We start from the raw sequence: 20,555 nt of genomic DNA, 5'->3' as shown, positions 1-20,555 counted from the left end.
TTAGTGCCCTTATAAAGGAGATCCCAGAGAGCTCCCTTCCACCATATGACTACCCAGGAAGCGGGCCCTTAACTGACACCTCATCTGCCAGCACCTTGATCTTGAACTTTCCAGCCTTTAGAACTGTGAGAAATACATTTCTATTGTTTATAAGCCAACCAGTGTATGGTACTTTGTTATAACAGTCCAAACAGACTAAGATGCTCATCAACTGGTTTTCCCTCACCAACAGCTTCCCTATTTCAAATGGTAATTGCTTGAGGTGGAAAACAGCCTCTCCTTAATATTTATTTTCTTTTTCCTGAAAAATAGAGCAAGTATTGAGAAACCGTTGCAGGAGTCAAAGGTCAAACATAAACTGTAAAGAAAGATCTGATACAAGCAGCCAAGAAACAAGAAAAAATGCTCAAGGGCCAGGTGTGGTGGCTCATGCCAGTAATCCCAGCCCTGTGGGAGGCTGAGGTGGGAGGATCACCGGAAGTCAGGAGCTCAAGACCAGCCTGGGCAATACAGCGAGACCTCAGTCTCTACAAAAATTTTAAAACATTAACTGGGCATGGTGGCACATGCCTGCAGTCCCAGCTACTCAGAAGCTGAGGCAGAAGGGTTGCTTGAGCTCAGGAGTTCAAGGCTGCAGTGTACTACAATTACATCACTGCACTCCAGCCTGGATGACAGAGCGAGACTCCATCTCAAAACAAAACAAACCTCCACATCATCAACGATCAAAGAAATGCAAATCAAAACCACAGAATGGCCATTACTAAAAAGTTAAAAAGTAGATGTTGGCAAGGTTATAGAGAAAAGGCAATGCTTATACACAGTTGGTGGGAGTGTAAATTAGTTCAGCCACTGTGGAAAGCAGTTTGGAGATTTCTCAAAGAACTAAAAATAGAGCTACCATTTGACCCAGCAATACCATTACTGGATATATATACAAAGAAAAGTAAATCTTCTACCAAAGATACCTGCACTCGTATGTTTACCACCACACTATTCACAATAGCAAAGACATGGAATCAACCTAGGTGCCCATCAGCAGTGGACTAAATAGAGAAAATGTGGTACATATACATCATGGAATACTACACAGCCATAAAAAAGAATGACATCATGTCCTTTGCAGCAACATAGAAACACAAGAAACAGAAAACCAAATATTGCATGTTGTCGCTTAGAACTCGGAGCTAAACTTTGGATACACACAGACAAAAAGATGGGAACAATAGACAGTGGAGACTCCAAAAGGAGGGAAGAAGAGGAGGGGAAAAGGGCTGAAAAACTTTCTACTGGGTACTATGTTCACTGTCTGGGTGACAGGACCAATAGAAGCTCAAACTTCAGATTCACACAATATACCCTTGTAACAAACCTGCACCTCCTGAATCTAAAACTAAAATTAAAATGTAACTAACAAACTAAATAAATAAATAAAAGAGGGCCTAAACACAGCTCCCATACAGATAAAATACAAACATGTGCCCAAGGCTTTATTTAACTCATCAATTAATAAATGAACCAATAAGTGGTATAATTGGGAGAATTCAAAGAACCATAGACCATCAGGAATGTTGAAATCAATTTGCTTAATAGATTGCAAAACTGGTCAGTCTCCACAGGGCAACAGTCATCAACTGCACCTCCACCGGACAGTCTGCATTGCTATAGACAAGAATCGTGTTTGTTACCATCAATATTCTACAACTTACAGAGTGCAACACAGCTCAGACAAGGAAAGTCCCCTAGACCCAGAGAATTCGATAACCAGACCACTCCTAGATTTCCACTGCAGACATTCACTAGGCTTTTTGATTCATCTCAAAGTCTTTCCCTACATAGGTGAACATTGAACAATGGGTAAACCATAAACTCTCAGGCATGTGTTCCAGGGGAAATTGCAGTGAGGACTGAAGCGTGAGGTTCAGAACTCAGGCATCTGCCTGGACCATGAAGGCTCAGCAGGTTAGGAGGCCACTGGTTAACCATGTGCACTGGTTAACTTTATACTGAGAATTAGAATCTCTGGCTGTGAACAAGTTCTTCCCCTTCCCTTCTCCAGGAGGATCCAAAATGAGGAGCCCCAAACTAATGGTGGTCAGCCCTGACCACACCCTGGAAGAATCCGAGAAACTGTGAAAAAATACACTTGCCCCTCTTGGGTGGATGAGGTGGCTCACGCCTGTAATCCCAGCACTTTGGGAGGCCGAGGAGGGTAGATCACAAGGTCAAGAGATCAAGACCATCCTGGCCAACATGTCTCTACTAAAAATACAAAAATTAGCTGGGCGTGGTGGCACACACCTGTAGTGCGCCAGCTACTTGGGAGGCTGAAGCAGGAGAATCGCTTGAACCCAGGAGGCGGAGGTTGCGGTGAGCTGAGATTGCACCACTGCACTCCAGCCTGGCAACAGAGGGAGACTCCATCTCAAAAAAAAACAAAAACACACTTGCCCCACTCTAGGAATTCCAAGGGTGATGCCCTGGCCCCACCCTTGATTAGCAGAATCAGAGCTAAATCCTAATCTGATAGGATTAGCTAGGAATCTCGCTAATCTGATTCTGCTAATCAAGGGTGGGGCCAGGGCATCACTGGGTTTTAAAGTCTCTGCAGGTGACTCTAATGAGCAGCAGGATTGCAAACCACGAGGCCAGATGGTAAGAAAGACCCCTTTGTCCCTGACACCTGGTGACTCTGCTGTAACGTTCCCTTTTAGTTGAGAGCTGCTAGCCTCAGGATAGGATTGAGAATATAGGCAGGACATTTTCTAAAAATACTCCTCAAAATTAATATTTGATAGAGACCAGAAAACAAGAACAATCCATAACTTGGTCAGACTTGGCAAGCACGCAATGTGTTAGAATCTTCCACAGGGAGCTGTTGCCATCCATTCAATCCAGACTCCTGATGGGCTGCCTGAATTATAATGCACGTACTGCAGTATAAAGATGCCCACAGGTGTGTGCTAGGTAGGCACCAGCACACGGGTGGCATGCACACACACCTCATGCTCATACAGCAGCCTCCGAATCAAAGATGAGGTGAGGAAGTTGGTTACAGAGTAATAAAGGCCCCCCCCACCTCACTCTGGGATAGCTGACTGACTCATCACTTTTGGTTGGCTGGTCCCCACAGTGGGGGAGAGAACTGACAAACAGGGTAGACACGGTGAATCCCAGCACTTCCTCCCAAATCTTCTGAAACCTCTTCCTATGTATTTCAAACCTGATGTGATTAGGGATCACTCTGAACTCGTTCAACTTATCACCGGAATCACAGGCAATCTTTGGTATCGTGTGAAGTCACCGTGCCCTGATCGGCCTCTGGTGGTGGTAAGAAACCCTGCTGTAAAAGACACTGTCTGGCTTTTCTGTGGGGCTGAGGAAGGCCATGGACCAACTGTCTCCTGAAAGATGATCTTCTCTCTCCTCCCTTTCTCGGTCCCCATGTTCCTTACCCATCCCCCACACACCCGACACCCACACCCACACTTACTGCAAGCTGCACAGGTGAAGCATGTGTCGTGGTAGAGGTTCCCCATGGCCTGGCAGGCCTGGCCAGCCCCAAACACCCCTTTGCTGCATTTCACACAGGCTCCTGCAAGGACAAGAGAAACATCAGTGAGTCAGGAGGGAACCAGTGGAAACTGAGTCATAAAAAAGCCAATGAACAAAGCATCATACCATCCCTCCCCATGGCCAGCCCACCACCAAATCCAGTGGATGACTCATTTGAAGTGTCTTTCCCTCCTTCTCCCTCTGTCACTCTTTTAACTGCAGAAAACAGCTACCAGGCTGGACTTCCGGTCCCACTTTCCCTGCCCCACTGTTATGCTAATGTTCAGAATACCTGGGCTTGGTCAACTCCCTCCCTCACCCGACCCAAAGCTTTCGGAAGGTTCCCACTGTTTATAAGACAGTTCACAAAGATCGCACCATCACTATAATATGCCAAGCATGCAGGCTGGGCAATTTCTTTTTTTCTTCTTCTTCTTTTGAGACGGGGGTTCTCGATATGTTGCCCAGACTGGTCTCGAACTCCTAGGCTAAAGCGCTCCTCCCGCCTCAGCCTCCCAAAGTGCTAGGATTACAGGTGTGAGCCACCATGCGTGGCCAGACAATTCTAACTAAATTATTTCCTTTATTTTTCAGTGGGAACCACCAACTAGGATTTAGTAACTTCAAGTTTTACAAAAAGTATATAACACCCCAAGCCCCGGGTTTGTCACACTGCAAGCAAGTGCTCTTCCCTGCAGCTCCTCACCCCCTAACAAGTCCCACAGGGTCTTAGCCCAGACTTTGCTGATGAGCCCCTACCTAGTACATTCTACTCCTGCCCTTCTGTTCACTCAAGTCCTGAGGCTTTCATCTCAGCCTGCTCCACGATTCCTTCCTCAGCCTCTTCAGCTCTCTGACTCTGGGGGCAACATGATGAATCAGAAATTTAAAGAGCCAGCCAGGTGTGGTGGCTCACGCCTATAATCCCAGTGCTTTGGGAGACCAGAGCAGGAGGATTGCTTGAGGCCAGGAGTTCAACACCAGCCTGGGCAACATAGGGAGATCATCCATCAAAAAGAAGGGAAGGGGAAGGGGAAGGGGGGGAAGGAGAAAAGGAAGGGGGGTGGAAGGGGAAGGGGAAAGGGGAAGGGGAAGGGGAAGGGGAAGGGGGGGAAGGGGAAAAGGGAAAAGAAGGGGGAAGGGGGGGGGGAAGGGGGGGGGGGGAAGGGGAAGGGGGGGGAAGGGAGGGGGGGAAAGGGGGAAGGGGGGGGGGGGGGGGGAAAGGGAAGGGGGGGAAAGGGAAGGGGGGGGGGGAAGGGGAAGGGGGGGGAAAGGGGAAGGGGAAGGGGGGGAAAGGGGAAGGGGAAGGGGGGAAGGGGGGAAAGGGGAAGGGGAAGGAGCGGAAGGGGGGAAGGGAAGGGGGGAAGGGGAAGGGGGGAAAGGGGGAAGGGGGGGAAGGGAACACTTTTTGAGACAGAGTCTCACTCTGTCACCCAGGCTGGAGTGCAGTGGTACAATCTCAGCTCACTGCAACCTCCACCTCCCGGGTTCGATTCTCCTACCTCGGCCTTCCAAGCAGCTGAGACTACAGGCGCGCACAACTAAGCCCAGCTAATTTCTGTATTTTCTTTTTTTTTTTTTTTTTGAGATGGAGATTCGCTCTGTCGCCTAGGATGGAGTGCAGTGGCGCAATCTCAGCTCACTGCAAGCTCCGCCTCCCGGGTTCATACCACTCTCCTGCCTCAGCCTCCCGAGTAGCTGGGACTACAGGTGCCCGCCACCATGCCCGGCTAATTTTTTTGTATTTTCAGTAGAGACGGGGTTTCACCGTGCTAGCCAGGATGGTCTCAATCTCTTGACCTGGTGATCCGCCCACCTCAGCCTCCCAAAGTGCTGGGACTACAGGCGTGAGCCACCGTGCCTGGCCAATTTTTGTATTTTCAGTAGAGACGGGGTTTCACCATGTTGGCCAGGCTGGTCTCTAACTACTGACCTCAGGTGATCCGCCTGCCTCAGCCTCCCAAAGTGCTGGGATGACAGGCATGAGCTACCACGCCTGGCCTGAAAAAACAAATTTAAAGAGCCAGGTTCTGAGCTTGAGCCTCCCACCTACCTGTGACTCCTGTAGTTTAGGTTAATGGTGATCAGCTCTCTGGGTGTCCATTTCTTAATTAGGAAATAGAGGTTCATTCCATCTGCCCTGCACGTTCCCAGGAGCAGCAATTAAAAGGGTTGCTTTGCAAACCAAAAAGTTCTAAAGAGTTAACCTGCCTCAACTACAAAGTGCTTATTGGGACACCTGGTCTAGAACAGCTCCACAATTTACCAGCTATGTGACGAGGGCAGACTAATTAAACTCCGACGTTGGGCTAGAAAATGCGGACAACAGTGGCCCCCTCGTAGGGTTACTGTGAGAGAATATGTGCAAAGTACTTAGTGCAGGGCCCCATACTTGGGAAATGCTCAATTAACAGGCAAATCATAAGGATGACAATCATGTTACTGCCTCCTGCGAAAAGTGCCTTCAGCTTAAAAAGAGCTGTCTAAGAAGTCCTGGGCCTCTCAGGATCTCACAAGGGCTCTGTGAATAGGCTGGAGGTTTCTCAGGCTAGGCCAGCCCAGAACCCCTACAGCAGCAGCCCAGGCTCCGGCCCGTCCACATCAAGGCGGCCCTGGAGTCTCCCTTCCAAAGAACTCCTCCATTACAGTCAAATGAAAGACAGCACAATTATGTAAACAATGCACAAGATGAAAAAAGATTCACGGAGGAATATATTAAAATATAAACAGTGGTTGTTTTACGTTGTAAACAGTTACGTTGTAGCTGGCCTTATTTCTTTATATTTCCTGTAGTTTTCTATAAGACAGCAGGCATTACTTTACAGATTTTAAAAGGTCATCTCAAAAAAGTGTTTGAATATGTTCAGGTATACTATATAATGTTAAAATTTTTGAAAAATCTACTTTACAGATTTTATAAATATAAATTGCTCCCCTAGCACCCAGCAAGGTAGCCAGCTGGCATCCTTTGGTCAGGGGGAGCTCATGCATCCTTTTCTAACTCTGGCTCTCACCTGTCAGGCTATTCTCAGGCTGCAAATCCCCAGCCTTCTGCCCACAGGGTAGAAAGCCCTGTGTTTCAGAGTTCGTATCATTTTAAATTGATAAACTGCATCACCATCAAAGGAAGTCCAAGCTAACACATCCTTCATGAAATCCCCCCACACCAACAGGTTTAAGGAGAAAGCCCCTCTGCCAACACCAGGAAGCAGGGGGAAGCAGTGTGTAGGAAACAGACAAGAAATTGACCATTGGAGAAATTCATTTTTTTTTTTTTTTTTGAGACGGAGTCTCGCTCTGTCGCCCAGGCTGGAGTGCAGTGGCCAGATCTCAGCTCACTGCAAGCTCCGCCTCCCGGGTTCACGCCATTCTCCTGCCTCAGCCTCCCAAGTAGCTGGGACTACAGGCGCCCGCCACCTCGCCCGGCTAGTTTTTTGTACTTTTTAGTAGAGACGGGGTTTCACCGTATTAACCAGGATGGTCTCGATCTCCTGACCTCGTGATCCGCCCGTCTCGGCCTCCCAAAGTGCTGGGATTACAGGCTTGAGCCACCGCGCCCGGCCGAGAAATTCATTTATAGAAAGCTCAAGAGGGCATAAGTATTGGTTATCTGCAGTTCTTCTTCTGTTTCAATATTTTATTATAAAAATTTTCAAACAAAACAGAAAAGTTGAAAGAATTATACAGAGAATACCCATATACTCACCATCCCAATTCTGTAATTAATGTTTTGCTATCCATTCCTCAATCAATCCAACAATCCATCCCATTCTTGATGCATTTCAAAGTTGCAGGCAGCAACTTCACCCCAAACACTTCAGCCTCCCCATCATTAACTAGAGTTCATTATTTTATTTGCTTAGGCTTATTTTTTCCAGGTAAAATTCACAAACAGACATGAAAAGCATAAGTCTACCATTCAATGAGTTTTGACAAATGATCTATGTAAAGCAAACCCAAATCAAGATATAGAATATTTCCAACACCCCCAAAAAAGTTCCTGCATGCCTCCTCCCTTCCATCTTCTCTTTAATGGCTATGAAATGCATGTGTGTGTGCCTGTGGAGGGGGAGGTGGCAGGGGGATGAGATTACTGCACAGCTGGCATTTCTGTACCTTGCAAGCAGCAAAGTCAATAGGGAGCCCCCATCACTATGAAACTGAAAGCATCAAGTAATTCAGAGGCATCAGCATTGCTTTCTGTCTAATGATTTTTATATACAACTTAGGTACCTTATCCTCTCAAGGTAGAAAATACAGTTCTGGGCAAACTGCATTCTTTTGCTGGTACACATGGAGCTGTGGGGCCCACCTGGCAGCAAAGCATAAACACAACAGGGTTCAGGCATTACCACTCATTTTTAAGGCTCCTTTAAGCAGGCTCGTCACTCTGGAAAGCAGTGGTGTTCATGGCTGCTGCTAGGGGCCCGTGGACAGTGGCCACTGGACCAGGCCAGGCCAAATGGGGCCTCTAGTATTTGAGATGGGGCAAACGTGGAAGTGATGGTGGTGGCATCCACTGGGCACAGCACCTACCATGCTGTGGCGAGCTGCTAGTTACCTGGGCATTTGCCTGCCTCTCCTAGTGACTTGCAATTGCCTTCAGAGCAAGGGCCACATCTTAATTGTGGCCTCCGTAAGTGCTCCAGGAAACAAGTGTGAGTTGAATCACATTCCACATAGCTCCCTGCACAGTCCTTTCCTCTTTCCTCCTTACCTGGCACCCACTTCCTTGTATCTTGGGCACATGTGTCTATTCCCCCACAAGCACTTCATACCAAGGCCCAGGGTCTTATTCATCTCTGAACACCCCCAGCCACAGACAAAGTGCACTTAGTATCCCCTCAGCAGACCTTAACACAGAGAAATGGATTCTATGGATATCTACTGGGAACTGGCTATGACATAATTCAAATGTGATGAAGGGGGAGAAATCTTTCTGAAAAACGCTGAATATCAGGCCATGGCAAAATGTCAAAGTATGAGTTGTTTGGTAGTGCCGAGGTCCACTTCCAGATTACCCATCGTAAGTCCCCCGGTGGAACTGACTCTAAGCCTTTACATTGAGCAAGAAAAGCTAGTTTGTCAGGCATCAACCAAAGCAGGCTACAACTCGATGTCAGGCATCAACTCGAAGCAGGCTACATGTAATGTTAAAGCAGTGCACTCGTGAATACAATTCTGCTCACAAACATGGTGTAAAACCACTCCCAAATGCTGTGGCCTCTTTGTTTAACCCCCTGTAAAATGGTGGCTACAAAGAGCAGAGGGGCACAGGGACTCAGCAGCTTAGCATGGCATGCCCACGCTTTCCACCACCCACGTTATGAGCACATGAAGAGGACCGTCCTGCAAGACAGCTCACCAAAAAGGAAAGGTGAGGCCGGGCGCGGTGGCTCAAGCCTGTAATCCCAGCACTTTGGGAGGCCGAGACGGGCGGATCACGAGGTCAGGAGATCGAGACCATCCTGGTTAACACGGTGAAACCCCGTCTCTACTAAAAAATACAAAAAATTAGCCGGGTGCGGTGGTGGGCGCCTGTAGTCCCAGCTACTCGGGAGGCTGAGGCAGGAGAACGGCGTGAACCCGGGAGGCGGAGCTTGCAGTGATCTGGCCACTGCACTCCAGCCCGGGCGACAGAGCGAGACTCTGTCTCAAAAAAAAAAAAAAAAAAAAAACAAAAACAAAAAGGAAAGGTGAAATGAATTGCACGTGTCAGTGCAATGCTGCTGGCCCAGACTGCAGAAGCGAATGCATCTTATTAGGGATTGGGGAATGAAATCCAGCACCCTCTCCTACCCCCGTTCATAAGATGCTGGCAGGACGGTGAGCGTCTTCGCATGGATGCTCTGACAACAGCCAGGGCCTCCCTGGACTTCCTGCCACTTTATCTCTCAATGGCAGGGCTTCCTCCCCTCTCTCCGCACCCTGCTCAGCTACACTCTCTTCTGGTTTCCTCTCTCTGAGGCCTGTGACCCTCTGCCTTCAGCTGTCCCTCACTTTCTGTTCCTGCAGCTGAGTCCTTTGGGCTGCTGACATCCTTTCTCGCCACCGTGACCACACAGCACAGATACAAAACGAGGAAGGAAGCCACCTGTGTTCGAAATCATGGGTCGCAGAGTGAGGAAGACCCCATAAGAAGCCAAGTATGTAGGAAAAGGTTTCATCCTTGCGGCTAAATGGATCTAAAAGTACTTTCTAGACAGAAAAAGTAGGGAAAACGATAAACTGAATTTTACGTTCTAGGAAATCATGTGTCTACTATGGGCCAGACCCTGGACTTAGTTTTTTTGTTGTTGTTGTTGAGACGGAGTCTCACTCTGTCACCAGGCTGGAGTGCAGTACATCAGTATGAACTTATAGATATTTTATTCCTTGGATTTTTTTTTATTATTATTTTTTGAGACAGTCTCGCTCTGTCACCCAGGCTGAAGCGCAGTGTGTGATCTCAGCTCCCTGCAACATCTGCCTCCTGGTTTCAAGCTATTCTCCTGCCTCAGCCACCCGAGTAGCTGGGATTACAGGTGTGCACCACCATGCCTCACTAATTTTTGTATTTTTAGTAGAGACGGGGTTTCTCCATGTTGGCCAGGCTGGTCTGGAACTCCTGACCTCAGGTGATCTGCCCGCCTCAGCCTCCCAAAGTGCTGGGATTACAGGTGTGAGCCACCGTGCCTAGCTGGACTTGGGGATTTCAACCAGTGAAGGGACTGCTGCCATCTCCTGTCTAAAACCCAAGTTCCAGAAAGGTCCTGTCACTTGCTGAAGGCTGCACAGTGGGTAGGTTTGAGAGAGGGAATCTGAGCCCCAGTTCCAACTCAAAGGTCTCATTGTGACTACCTGGTTGGCAGCTGTGGCTATTCCTGCCACACATGTCCCCTCACCCCCATAATGAGGGGAGCTCCTTCCTCACCCCGTAACACACCACCTGCTCAGGGATTCAGACCCCAGACCAGCCCTGCCCCCAATCTCCTACTACCCACCCTGGCCCACCTCCCGTTCTACCTTGTCCCTCGCACACACGACCATCTTTCTGCCTGGGACCTCAATCACAAGGCCTCTCCCTGGGGGGCGACCCGCAGCTCCTCCTGCCCCCGCAGGTACGTGCCTTCTGATTGCCCTTCAGGAAACCGTTCGTTGCCCCCACAAACACTTCCCTCTCACTCATTTGGAGCCAGCCCCTCTCCAGATGCTGGCTACGGGGCGGGGAGCAGGGTGGCTGCACTGTGGCCCTGCCCTTGTAGAAACCAGACCTTGCCACCGCTGGTGGTGAGCTGCCCAATCTCATCTGTGCGTTCACGAAGTGGTCTGGGCTGAGGAGAGGCTCGGGCTCAACGAGAAGAAGAAGAGTAGGCTCACAGCCTCCCTTGGCTTTGCCAGGGCCCCCCATGCCACAGGATTTTAAAGAAATGTCCAACAGAGGAAAGAAAAAATATCATCACATGTTACTATAACAACCAAGCTCAAAAATCAGAAGGGAAGTGAGAGGAGTAAGGAATACACTTTTAGGAGCAGAGAGGAAGGGATGGGCATTTTTCCCCTGCCATTAGACTTACTGCCCCTTTAGCCCATTCTCCAAATTGTAGCCCAAGCGATCTTCTTATAAAACAGCTTTAATGAGATGTAAGTAGCATATAAAAAGCTGTACCTATTTAAAGGGTGCAGTTTGGTACTAAAACGGAAAAAGTTCCCTTGCCCCCTCACAGGGTGTGCAATGGGAGTGTGGCTCGCTTCTTCAGTGCCCCACTGCTCAAACCTCTAGGGGAGCATACAGGCTCTCTTCCGACTGTCCCAGCCAAACTCTGCCTCGTTCTGCCAGGTGATGGCCTGCTGGTGTGGTAGTGTCTGTCGGTGTGCTCCCGGCGTCTTCTCGCCATCCAGTCGCTTGTATCTTCTTCCGCTGATGTGTTCTTCTCACTGTCCAGCAGCTTCTGTCTCTGCCTTGCTAGGGTCTCAGGTTTTTATAGGCCCAGGATGGGAGCAAGGCAGGCTGGGGTGGTCTTGGAAAATGCAGTATTTGGGTGTGAAGGCAGAAGTGCCTGTCCTCACCTAGGTCCCTGGTGGTAGAGCCCTAGCCAGGGACCATGCCCTCCTCTACCCAGCACTTCCCTTCCCTGCTTCCGTATCAGTATGTTGTGACATTTCTTTTTTTTTTTTGAGATGGAGTCTTGCTTTATCACCCAGGCTGGAGTGCAGTGGTGTGATCTCAGCTCACTGTAACCTCTGCCTCCCAGGTTCAAGCGATTCTCCTGCTTCAGCCTCCTGAGTAGCTGGGACTACAGGCATGTGCCACCACGCCTGGCTAATTTTTGTATTTTTCATAGAGACAGGGTTTCACCATGTTGGTCAGGCTAGTCTTGAACTCCCGACTTCGTGATCTGCCCGCCTCAGCCCCAGAAAGTACTGGGATTACAGGCGTGAGTCACTGTGCCTAGCCCCATGTTGTGACATTTCTATACACCTGTAAAATCATTACAACAATCAAGACAATTATCACATCCACTGCCCCAGAGATTCCCCATGTCCTTGTGCCTTTTGCAATCCCTCTCCCCTTCCTCTTCCTCTCCCCAGGCAACCACTGATCTGCTTTCTGTCATCACAGATTAGCTTGTATTTTCTAGTTTATACAAATGGAATCTGGAGTATGTACTTTATCTGGTTTATGTACTTTATCTGGTTTCCTTCACTCAATATAAATTGAGATTCACGCATGTTGTTACATGCAGCAGGAGCTCATTCCTCTTTATTGCCATGTGGTATTCCACCATATGGATGTATTAGTTTGTTTATCCATTTGCTTGCTGATGCACACGAGTTGTTTCCAGTTTGAGGCTATTACAAATAAAGATGCCATCAACATTTGTGTACAAGCATTTGTAATGGACATACATTTGCATTTCTCTTGAGTAAAGGCCTAGGAGTGACATGGCTGGGTCTCATGGTAGGTGGATGATTAACTGTTTAGGAAATTGACAAACTGCTTTCTGAAGAAGTTATATCATTTACATTCCGACCAGCAGTTCATTAGAGTTCCAAATTCTCCACATCCTTGCCAACACTTGGCATGAATAGTCTTTTAAATGTTATCCATTCTATTGCAATAGGTTATACAGTAGCATCTCATTGTAGCTTTAATCTGCACCTCTCTAGTAACTGATGTTGTGTGTGAGCATCTTTTCATGTGCTTATTTGTCATCCTTTTCTTCTTTAGTGAGGTGCCCAAATCTTTTGCCTATTTTTTTTCTTATTGTTATAAGAACTCCTTATACATTCTGGATACAAGTTCTTTATCAAATACTGCTTCACAAAGGTTTTGCTAGAGTCCTACAAACTAGCTGCCTTGGTCCCCGTAGACTCTCAGCTCCTTTTCAACTCAGGGAGTCCACCAGGTTCTGCCTCTCTTCTCCCTCCCTGTGCCAAGGCCTGGAAATTCTCTCAAGGCAATAAGCTGGGGCTGTCACCGGGCTCACCTCATTTGCTTCCTATCTCTCAAGAATCACCTTCTTGATGTCCAGTGTCTTGAAAACCCTTGGTTCATATATTCTTTTTTTTTTTTTTTTTTTGAGACAGGGTCTCGCTCTGTCGCCCAGGCTGGAGTGCAGTGGCACCATGTTGGCTCACTGCAAGCTCTGCCTCCCAGGTTCAAGTGATTCTCCTGCCTCAGTGTCCTGAGTAGCTGGGACTACAGGTGTGCGACAGCACACCTGGCTAATTTTGTATTTTCAGTAGAGATGGGTTTTCGCCATGTTGGTCAGGCTGGTGTCGAACCCCTGACCTCAAGTGATCCACCCACCTCGGCCTCCCAAAGTGCTGGGATTACAGGCATGAGCTACCATGCCTGGCCTATTTTTTGTTTTGTTTTGTTTTGTTTTAGGCAGGAGGTTCATCCAGTCCCTGACACTCCATCTTTAGAATGGGCGTTTTCCTTTTTTATTTTATAAAAAAGAGATGGGTTCTTGCTATGTTGACCAAGTTGGTCTTGAACTCCTGGCTTCAAGTGATCCTCCCATCTTGGCCTCCCAAAGTGCTGGGATTACAGGCATGAGCCGCCATGTCCAGCCCAGAATGGGCATTTATTAAACATCACGGTGCTGGACAGTTTATATGTGTTTCTTCATTTAACAATTCTATAAAACATCATCACTTTATATATGAAGAAACTGAAGTTCAAAGATTAAATCTAATGCGCAAAGTCAGGCTGACTTATCTGTGTCCTTTCCAGTCCACCCCACTGCACTTATAAGAGGGGCTAAGGGAGTACGGGGGAAGAAAAGGTCCAGGGGTTCTGCTTATCCCCAAAACTTAGTATCTTCATGGTTTGGGGGCACCAGCGAATCCCCAAATCCCAGCTCAATGATGGGAGCATAGCTCCTTCTTGGCTGCAGCTAGGAGATGAAGGCCAAGCCCACCCCTACGCACACAGAAATGTGGCCCTTGGAACCCTGGGCATACAGCGGCCCCAGAAGAAGGTGTTTGTGTGCCCAGGGCCTCTGCTTCAGGGACACCAAAGGAGCTGGGGGAGCACAGTGGATTTTTGAAGATCATTAATAGTCAATAGGCCAATAGACTTCAGTGGGAATTATTATTTAAAAAAAAATGACATTTATTATTTTGGCCTATTTCCTTCTGGTATTTTTTCAATGAATTTACTTTTTTTTTTTTTTTTTTTTTTTTTTTTGAGCAGTTTTAGGTTCACAGCAAAACTGAGCAAAAGGTACAGAGAATTTCCATATATCCCCTTCCCCACACATGCACAGCCCCCCTCCCTATCAACAGCCCCCACCAGAGTGGTACACTTGTCACAACTGAGGAGCCTACATGGACACATCGTTATCACCCAAAGTCCACGGTTCATGTGTGGGTTCACTCTGGGTGTTGTACATTCTATGGGTGTGGACAAGTGTATGGCATGTATCTACTATTACAGTAGCAAACAGACTAATTTCACTGCCCTAAAAATCCACTATGCTCCACTTATTCATCCTTTCCTCCCAAAAACCCCTGGCAACCATTGATCCTTTTATTTTCTCCAAAGTTTTGCCTTTTCCAGAATGTCGTATCTTTGGAATCATACATTATGCAGCCTTTTAGATTGGCTTCTCTCACTTACTAACATGCATTTACGGTTTCTCCATGTCTTTTCATGGCCCAATAGCTCATTTTTTCTTAGTGCTGAATAATATGCCATTGTCTGGATATACAACCATTTATTGATACAGTCATCTACTGAAGGACATCTTGCCAAGTTTTGTCAATTATGAATAAGCTTCTATAAACATCCGTGTGCAGGTTTTTGTGTGGACGTAAGTTTTCAACTCATTTGGGTAAATACCAAGGACTGTGATTGCTGGATTATACAACAAGAATATGTTCAGTTTTATAAGAAGCTGCCAAACTGTCTTCCAAAATGGCTATACAAGATTCCTTTAAAAATCATAATATTCTCACAGGAAAGGGCAAAAACAAGGGACAGTTTCCTGTTTTAAAAGACGTACAGCAGGAGGCAATGATCCACCAAGGATTACTCAAACATTTCTCCCACCTCTCTTTTGTGGCTTATGGTTTTATACCAGGTAGGGTTAGCAGTATATGTCTCCTCATATTGGTCAAACAAACAAGCTTGCTGAGCCAAATAAGGCAGGGCAGGGCTCTGGCTGTATATTTTAGTATCTCCATGACTTAATCCATTTTGTGCTGCTATAATGGAATACCTGAGACTGGGTAATTTATAAAGAGCAGAGATTTATTTCTTATGGTTCTAGAGGCTGGGAAGTCCAAGGATGAAGAGCCCGTATCTGCCAAGGGCCTTCTTACTGCATCATGGAAGGGTGAAAGCACATGCAAGAGAGAGCAGGGAAGGGAGACAAATCCATCCTTTTACCAGGAACCTGCTCCAGAGATAACATCATTAATCCATTCACAAGCGCAGAGCCTTCATGACCTAATCACCTCTTAAAGTTCCAACCTCTCAACACTGTTGCCTTGGGGATTCAGTTTCCAACACTTGAACTTTGGGGGGCACATTCAAACCCCGAAGGATCCCAAACAGGAAATGCTGAGTGCCTCACACACAGTAGATGCCAAATAAGCACTGAACACATTCAAAAACCAGAGTCAGCGGGACGGTGTTCTAGGTAAGTGAAGGCACAGAGACAGGAAAGGCAGAGGCACATACACAACCGTGATCCATGCTTATTTGGCATGTACTGGGTGTGAGGCACTCAGCATTTCTTGTTTGTTTAGGCTCCATATTAATGGCATTGGTGAGCTATATAAATCAGGCTGACCTAACTTTCTCTGCACACAACAGAGGTTCTCAAACGGTTTAAATGGGTAGAAACCTTTCTTTTAAAAAGTATCAATGGAACCTCAACTATATGCAACACACATAAGAGAAACCACTATGGTTTAGGGTGGGACAGAGCCCACTCTGCCTCCTCGGCTGTCCTGGCCCCCTGCAGTGGTTCCAGGAAGATTATTTGAAAACCATTAACACACAGCAAAACTGATGAACTGCAGATACAAACCTGCCTGGGCAGTGTTCCATGTGAAATAAGCTACCCTGAATTGGTATTAAATCATCTTCTGCACACCCAAAGCCAAAAAGCAATTTGAACTTTGGGGGACACCTACTCCACTCCCCCATCAGAGATAGGATTTACAAAAAAAAAAAAAAAAAAAAAAAAAAAAAAGGAAGATAGCAGAGCATCCTTAGCAAGACAGTTGGCTAGAAGAGAATTCCTGCCTCCTTCCTGCCCACAGCCAGGCTGAGGACGCAGCCAACCAGGGTGATGACCAAATCGGCATCTCCTGTTATGATGGAAAGGTTTTAAATAAAAAGGCTTCACCAGGCTAGCCAATGAATGTGGCCCTGCTCCCACCCCCGTCTCACATCCTGACTTTGTACTGTGCCACCTCTCTCTCAGTGAAGAAGGGAGGCCTCCCAGAGCAGGGCTCCCACAACACCACCAGACATCATGCAAGATCACACAGCCATGGACCACCTACTGTGTGCTGAAAGGGGCTGGGGCAAGGGTCAGGGCATCCAGTCAGGGTCTGCAGGAATGCTAGAAGGATCTGCCTGGAACATAATTTTATGAGTTATCTCAAACACAGCTTGAGCAAGGCTCTTTCATCGCCAAAGGTTGCTGCCTGTGCACCTGGACAGCTCTGGGCATCAGCAGGTTCTGAAGAGGAGCCAAGTCCTTGGGACAGAGCTAGACTAATGATCACAGCAGCAGTCTTCTCCCAGCCACTCTAAAAGCTCACAGAAGATCTCCAGGGGTGGCTGCTGCTTGGCTCCTGATTAACACGCATATCAGATTTCCACTTCTCAAGTCTGGCTGTACAGAACTGACGTGCGAATGCCCAACACTACCTCCAGAGACAGGGTCCCATTTTGGGGATGAGGCCAAAGCTCTCCAGCTGACTCTAGTGCGCAGCCAGGGACGAGAACCACAGATGTATGTAACGCAACACCCTGCAGCCTACCTGGCATCCTGGACATCCCCTGCCTCTGCCCTCTCCCCCACACACTCTGTAGTTCTCACATCAATGGGTAAAGCCATCACCAAGCCACAAAGGAAGTATTTAAGACCACTCTGGGCTATGGGGTCATTGCGCCAGCCTACTTTCTTCACTCTGATCTTGCCATTAAAACACACATGGCCTCAAAACCAGCGACGGCCTTACTTCATCACAGCGGGCAAGGAAGTTTCTAATGCAATTTCCCAATCACGGTGAGCTTGAGCTCGCCCCGCCAGACTGCCTGGAGGTGGACTTTTGCTGAAGGACACTACTATTCCCCGGCCTAAGTGATTCCTGGCCTCCACTGTACAGGGAAACAAGGAGCTCAAAGCACCCCTGAGCAAGTCCTGCACCCCACCCCCAACTCCTGCATGAAGCTCTCCTCCAGCCATTGCCAGGGCAGCCCAGCCTGCAGCCTCTGGTTAGACCCTTCTCTCTGGTCTTCCTTTTTCCTCACAATGGTCTTCACTTCGAGTCTCTCCACACAGAGGCTGATGAGCTTTCTCAACTCTAATATGAAATAGGAATGGCCAAGCAGCATTCGAAAAGGTGTTCCTTGCTAGGAGTCACATGCAAAGAAGGGATGCCACTTGTCACTAACCTGATTGACAAAGATGGAAAATAAGGATGATAACAGAGTCACTGAGATGTAGAGAAAAGGGCTCTCTCATACATTCTTAATGGAAGCATAAATGTGGACAACCTTTCTGGAGGGCAGTTTGGCATGACGCAACAAAAACCTTTAAAAGGCCGGGTGCGGTGGCTCACGCCTGTAATCGCAGCACTTTGGGAGGCCAAGGTGGGTGGATCACCTTAGGTCGGGAGTTCGAGACCAGCCTGGCCAACATGGTAAAACCCTGTCTCTACTAAAAATACAAAAATTAGCCAGGTGCAGTGGCCACACCTGTAGTCCCAGCTACTTGGGAGGCTGAGGCAGGAGAATTGCTTGAACCTGGAAGGCGGAGGTTGCAGTGAGCCAAGATCATGCCACTGCACTCCAGCCTGGGCAACAGAGTGAGACTCTGTCTCAAAAAAAAAAAAAAAAAAGAAAACCTTCAAAAAAGTTCACACTATTTGACCCCATACAGCAGTCTTCCCTTTCCTCGGTCTCAGTCAACCACCGTCAAAACATGGGTGAGTACAGTATAGCAAGATATTCTGAAAGAGAAATACCACATTCACATAATTTTTGTTATAGTGAACTGCTATAATTGCTCTATTTTATAATTGTTGTTCTTCATCTCTTACTGTGCCTGATTTGTAAATTAAAGTTTATCATAGGCATGTATATACAGGAAAAGTCACAGTGTGTATAGGGTTCAGTACTACCCACAGTTTCAGGCATCCACTGGGGGTCTTGGACCATATCCCCCACGCATGAGGGCAGACTACTGTAATTTAACAGAATTTTTCCTAAGGAAAAAAGTTAAAAATTCTCCCCAAAATGGATGTGCACAGAGACAGCAAGTAGATTCCTGGTTGCCCAGGGCTGGAGGAGAGTGGAGCAGGGAGTGACAGCTAGTGGGAGTAGGGTTTCTTTTCTGGGATAATAAAGATATTCTAAAATTAGATAGTGGTGATGGTTGCACAACTCTGTGAATATACTAAAAACCACTGAATTACACAATTTCTTTTTTTTTTTTTTAGATGGAGTCTCGCTCTGTCGCCAGACTAGAGTGCAGTGGTGTGATCTCGGCTCACTGCAGCCTCCAACTCCCTGGTTCAAGTGATTCTCCTGCCTCAGCCTCCCGAGTAGCTGGGATTACAGACATACACCACCACGCCTGGCTAATTTTTGTATTTTTAGTAGAGATGGGGTTTCAGCACATTGGCCAGGATGGTCTTGATCTCCTGACCTTTTGATCCACCCACCCCAGCCTCCCAAAATGCTGGGATTATAGGTGTAAGCCATGGCGCCCAGCCTGAATTGCACAATTTCAAATGATGGATTTATGGTAATGTGAAGTATACCTGTTATTAAATGCTGTTGTTTAGAAAAGAATGTGCGAAAGTACTCATCAAAATATTAAACACTTAAATATGAAAAATAGGAAATATAAATATCCAATGCAGAGATAAAGTAAATACTACACAATTTTTAAAAATCATAGAGTAGCACTGCCTAATCGAAATGTTTCTATAATAATGAAAATATTGGCCAGGCACAGTGGCTCACACCTATAATCTCAAGACTTCGGGAAGCCAAGGTGGGAGGATCTCTTGAGCCTAGGAGTTCAAGACCAGCCTGGCAACAGAGTAAGACCTCCGTCTACAAAAAATAAAAAAGATTTTAAAAATTAGCCAGGTGTGGTGGTACATGCCTGTAGACCCAGTTATTCGGGAGGCTGAAGTGGGAGGATTGTTCGAGCCTGGGACTTCATGGCTGCAGTGAGCCATGGTCACACCACTGCAGTCCAGCCTGGCAACAGAGCAAGACCCTGTAAGAAAAGGAAAGGAAAAGGGAAAAGGAAAGGAAAAAGGAGAGGGGAGGGGAGGGGAGGAATTAAATCCTGGAACTAAATCGATTGCATTTAGTGGTTGTCTCTCTTGGTCTCCTGAAACCTGGGACAGCTCCTCAGTCTTTGTCTTTCTTGACCTTGGTACTTTGGAAGAGTATAGGCCAATTACCTTGCACGCTGTCCCCAACTGGGGTTTGCCTAAATGTTTCTTCATGATCAGATTGAGGATATGCATTTTTGGCAGGAATGTCCCAGGAGTGATGGTGTGCCCTCCTCAGTGCATCATATAAGGGCGTACATGATGTCAACATGAAGAACAGAACACTTTACTGCTGGTGTTAACTTGATCACTTGGTTAAGGTGGTATTGGCCAGATTTCTCCACTGTAAAATTACTCTTTTTCTCTTTGGAATTAGCAAGAGCTTTATGAAGAAATATTGGAGATTAGGTAAATATCCTGTTCCTTATATTTTTGCTCACTACGCAGCATCCACTGATGATTCTTTTTGTTTGTTTGTTTGTTTTTTGAGACAGAGTCTTGCTCTGTTGCCCAGGTTGGAGTGCAGTGGTGCAATCTTGGCTCACTGCAACTTCCACCCCCCAGGTTCAAGCAATTTCTGCCTAATTTTTGTATTTTTAGTAGAGACAGGGTTTCACCATGTTGGCCAGGCTGGTCTCAAACTCCTGACTTCAAGTGATCCACCCACCTTGGCCTTCCCAAGTGCTAGGATTACAAGCATGAGCCACCATGCCCAGCCCCACTGATGATTCTTGCCAGCAACAATTATTACAGTGGTCTTTCCAAATGCTGACCTCTTCATTTTCATCATTCTTTCTACATTTTATTAATGGAATCCTCTGTACAAAAGTTTTCCCTTCTCCCCATTTATGTATTTATATCATCGGTAAGGACTTGTGGATATTTATTTTATTCTCTGAGTTACTATACACTTCTATCATTAATTATTTTGTTGCTCAAATTGGCCCAGATTTTGAAGCCAGTTTCTCAAGTGA

General features: G+C 47.0%; 2 protein-coding genes across 2 annotated transcripts in view; one reads left to right on the top strand and one right to left on the bottom strand.

Annotated features, from left to right (window-relative positions):
- Positions 1 to 20,555, top strand: part of KIAA1143 (KIAA1143 ortholog) — a 940,736-nt gene that overhangs the window by 35,243 nt on the left and 884,938 nt on the right. The gene's annotated exons all lie outside the window — the stretch shown is intronic.
- The window catches only part of LIMD1 (LIM domain containing 1), an 88,244-nt gene that overhangs the window by 42,787 nt on the left and 24,902 nt on the right, over positions 1 to 20,555 (bottom strand). Inside the window, exon 2 of the mRNA XM_050780511.1 lies at positions 3,494 to 3,595. Coding sequence (XP_050636468.1) covers positions 3,494 to 3,595 — 102 coding nt within the window. The remainder of the gene's footprint in view (positions 1 to 3,493; positions 3,596 to 20,555) is intronic.

Source organism: Macaca thibetana, chromosome 2 (assembly GCF_024542745.1).
Source record: "Macaca thibetana thibetana isolate TM-01 chromosome 2, ASM2454274v1, whole genome shotgun sequence".
In the NCBI taxonomy this organism is placed as follows: Eukaryota; Metazoa; Chordata; class Mammalia; order Primates; family Cercopithecidae; genus Macaca; species Macaca thibetana.
This window is presented reverse-complemented; position numbering and strand designations above follow the sequence as displayed.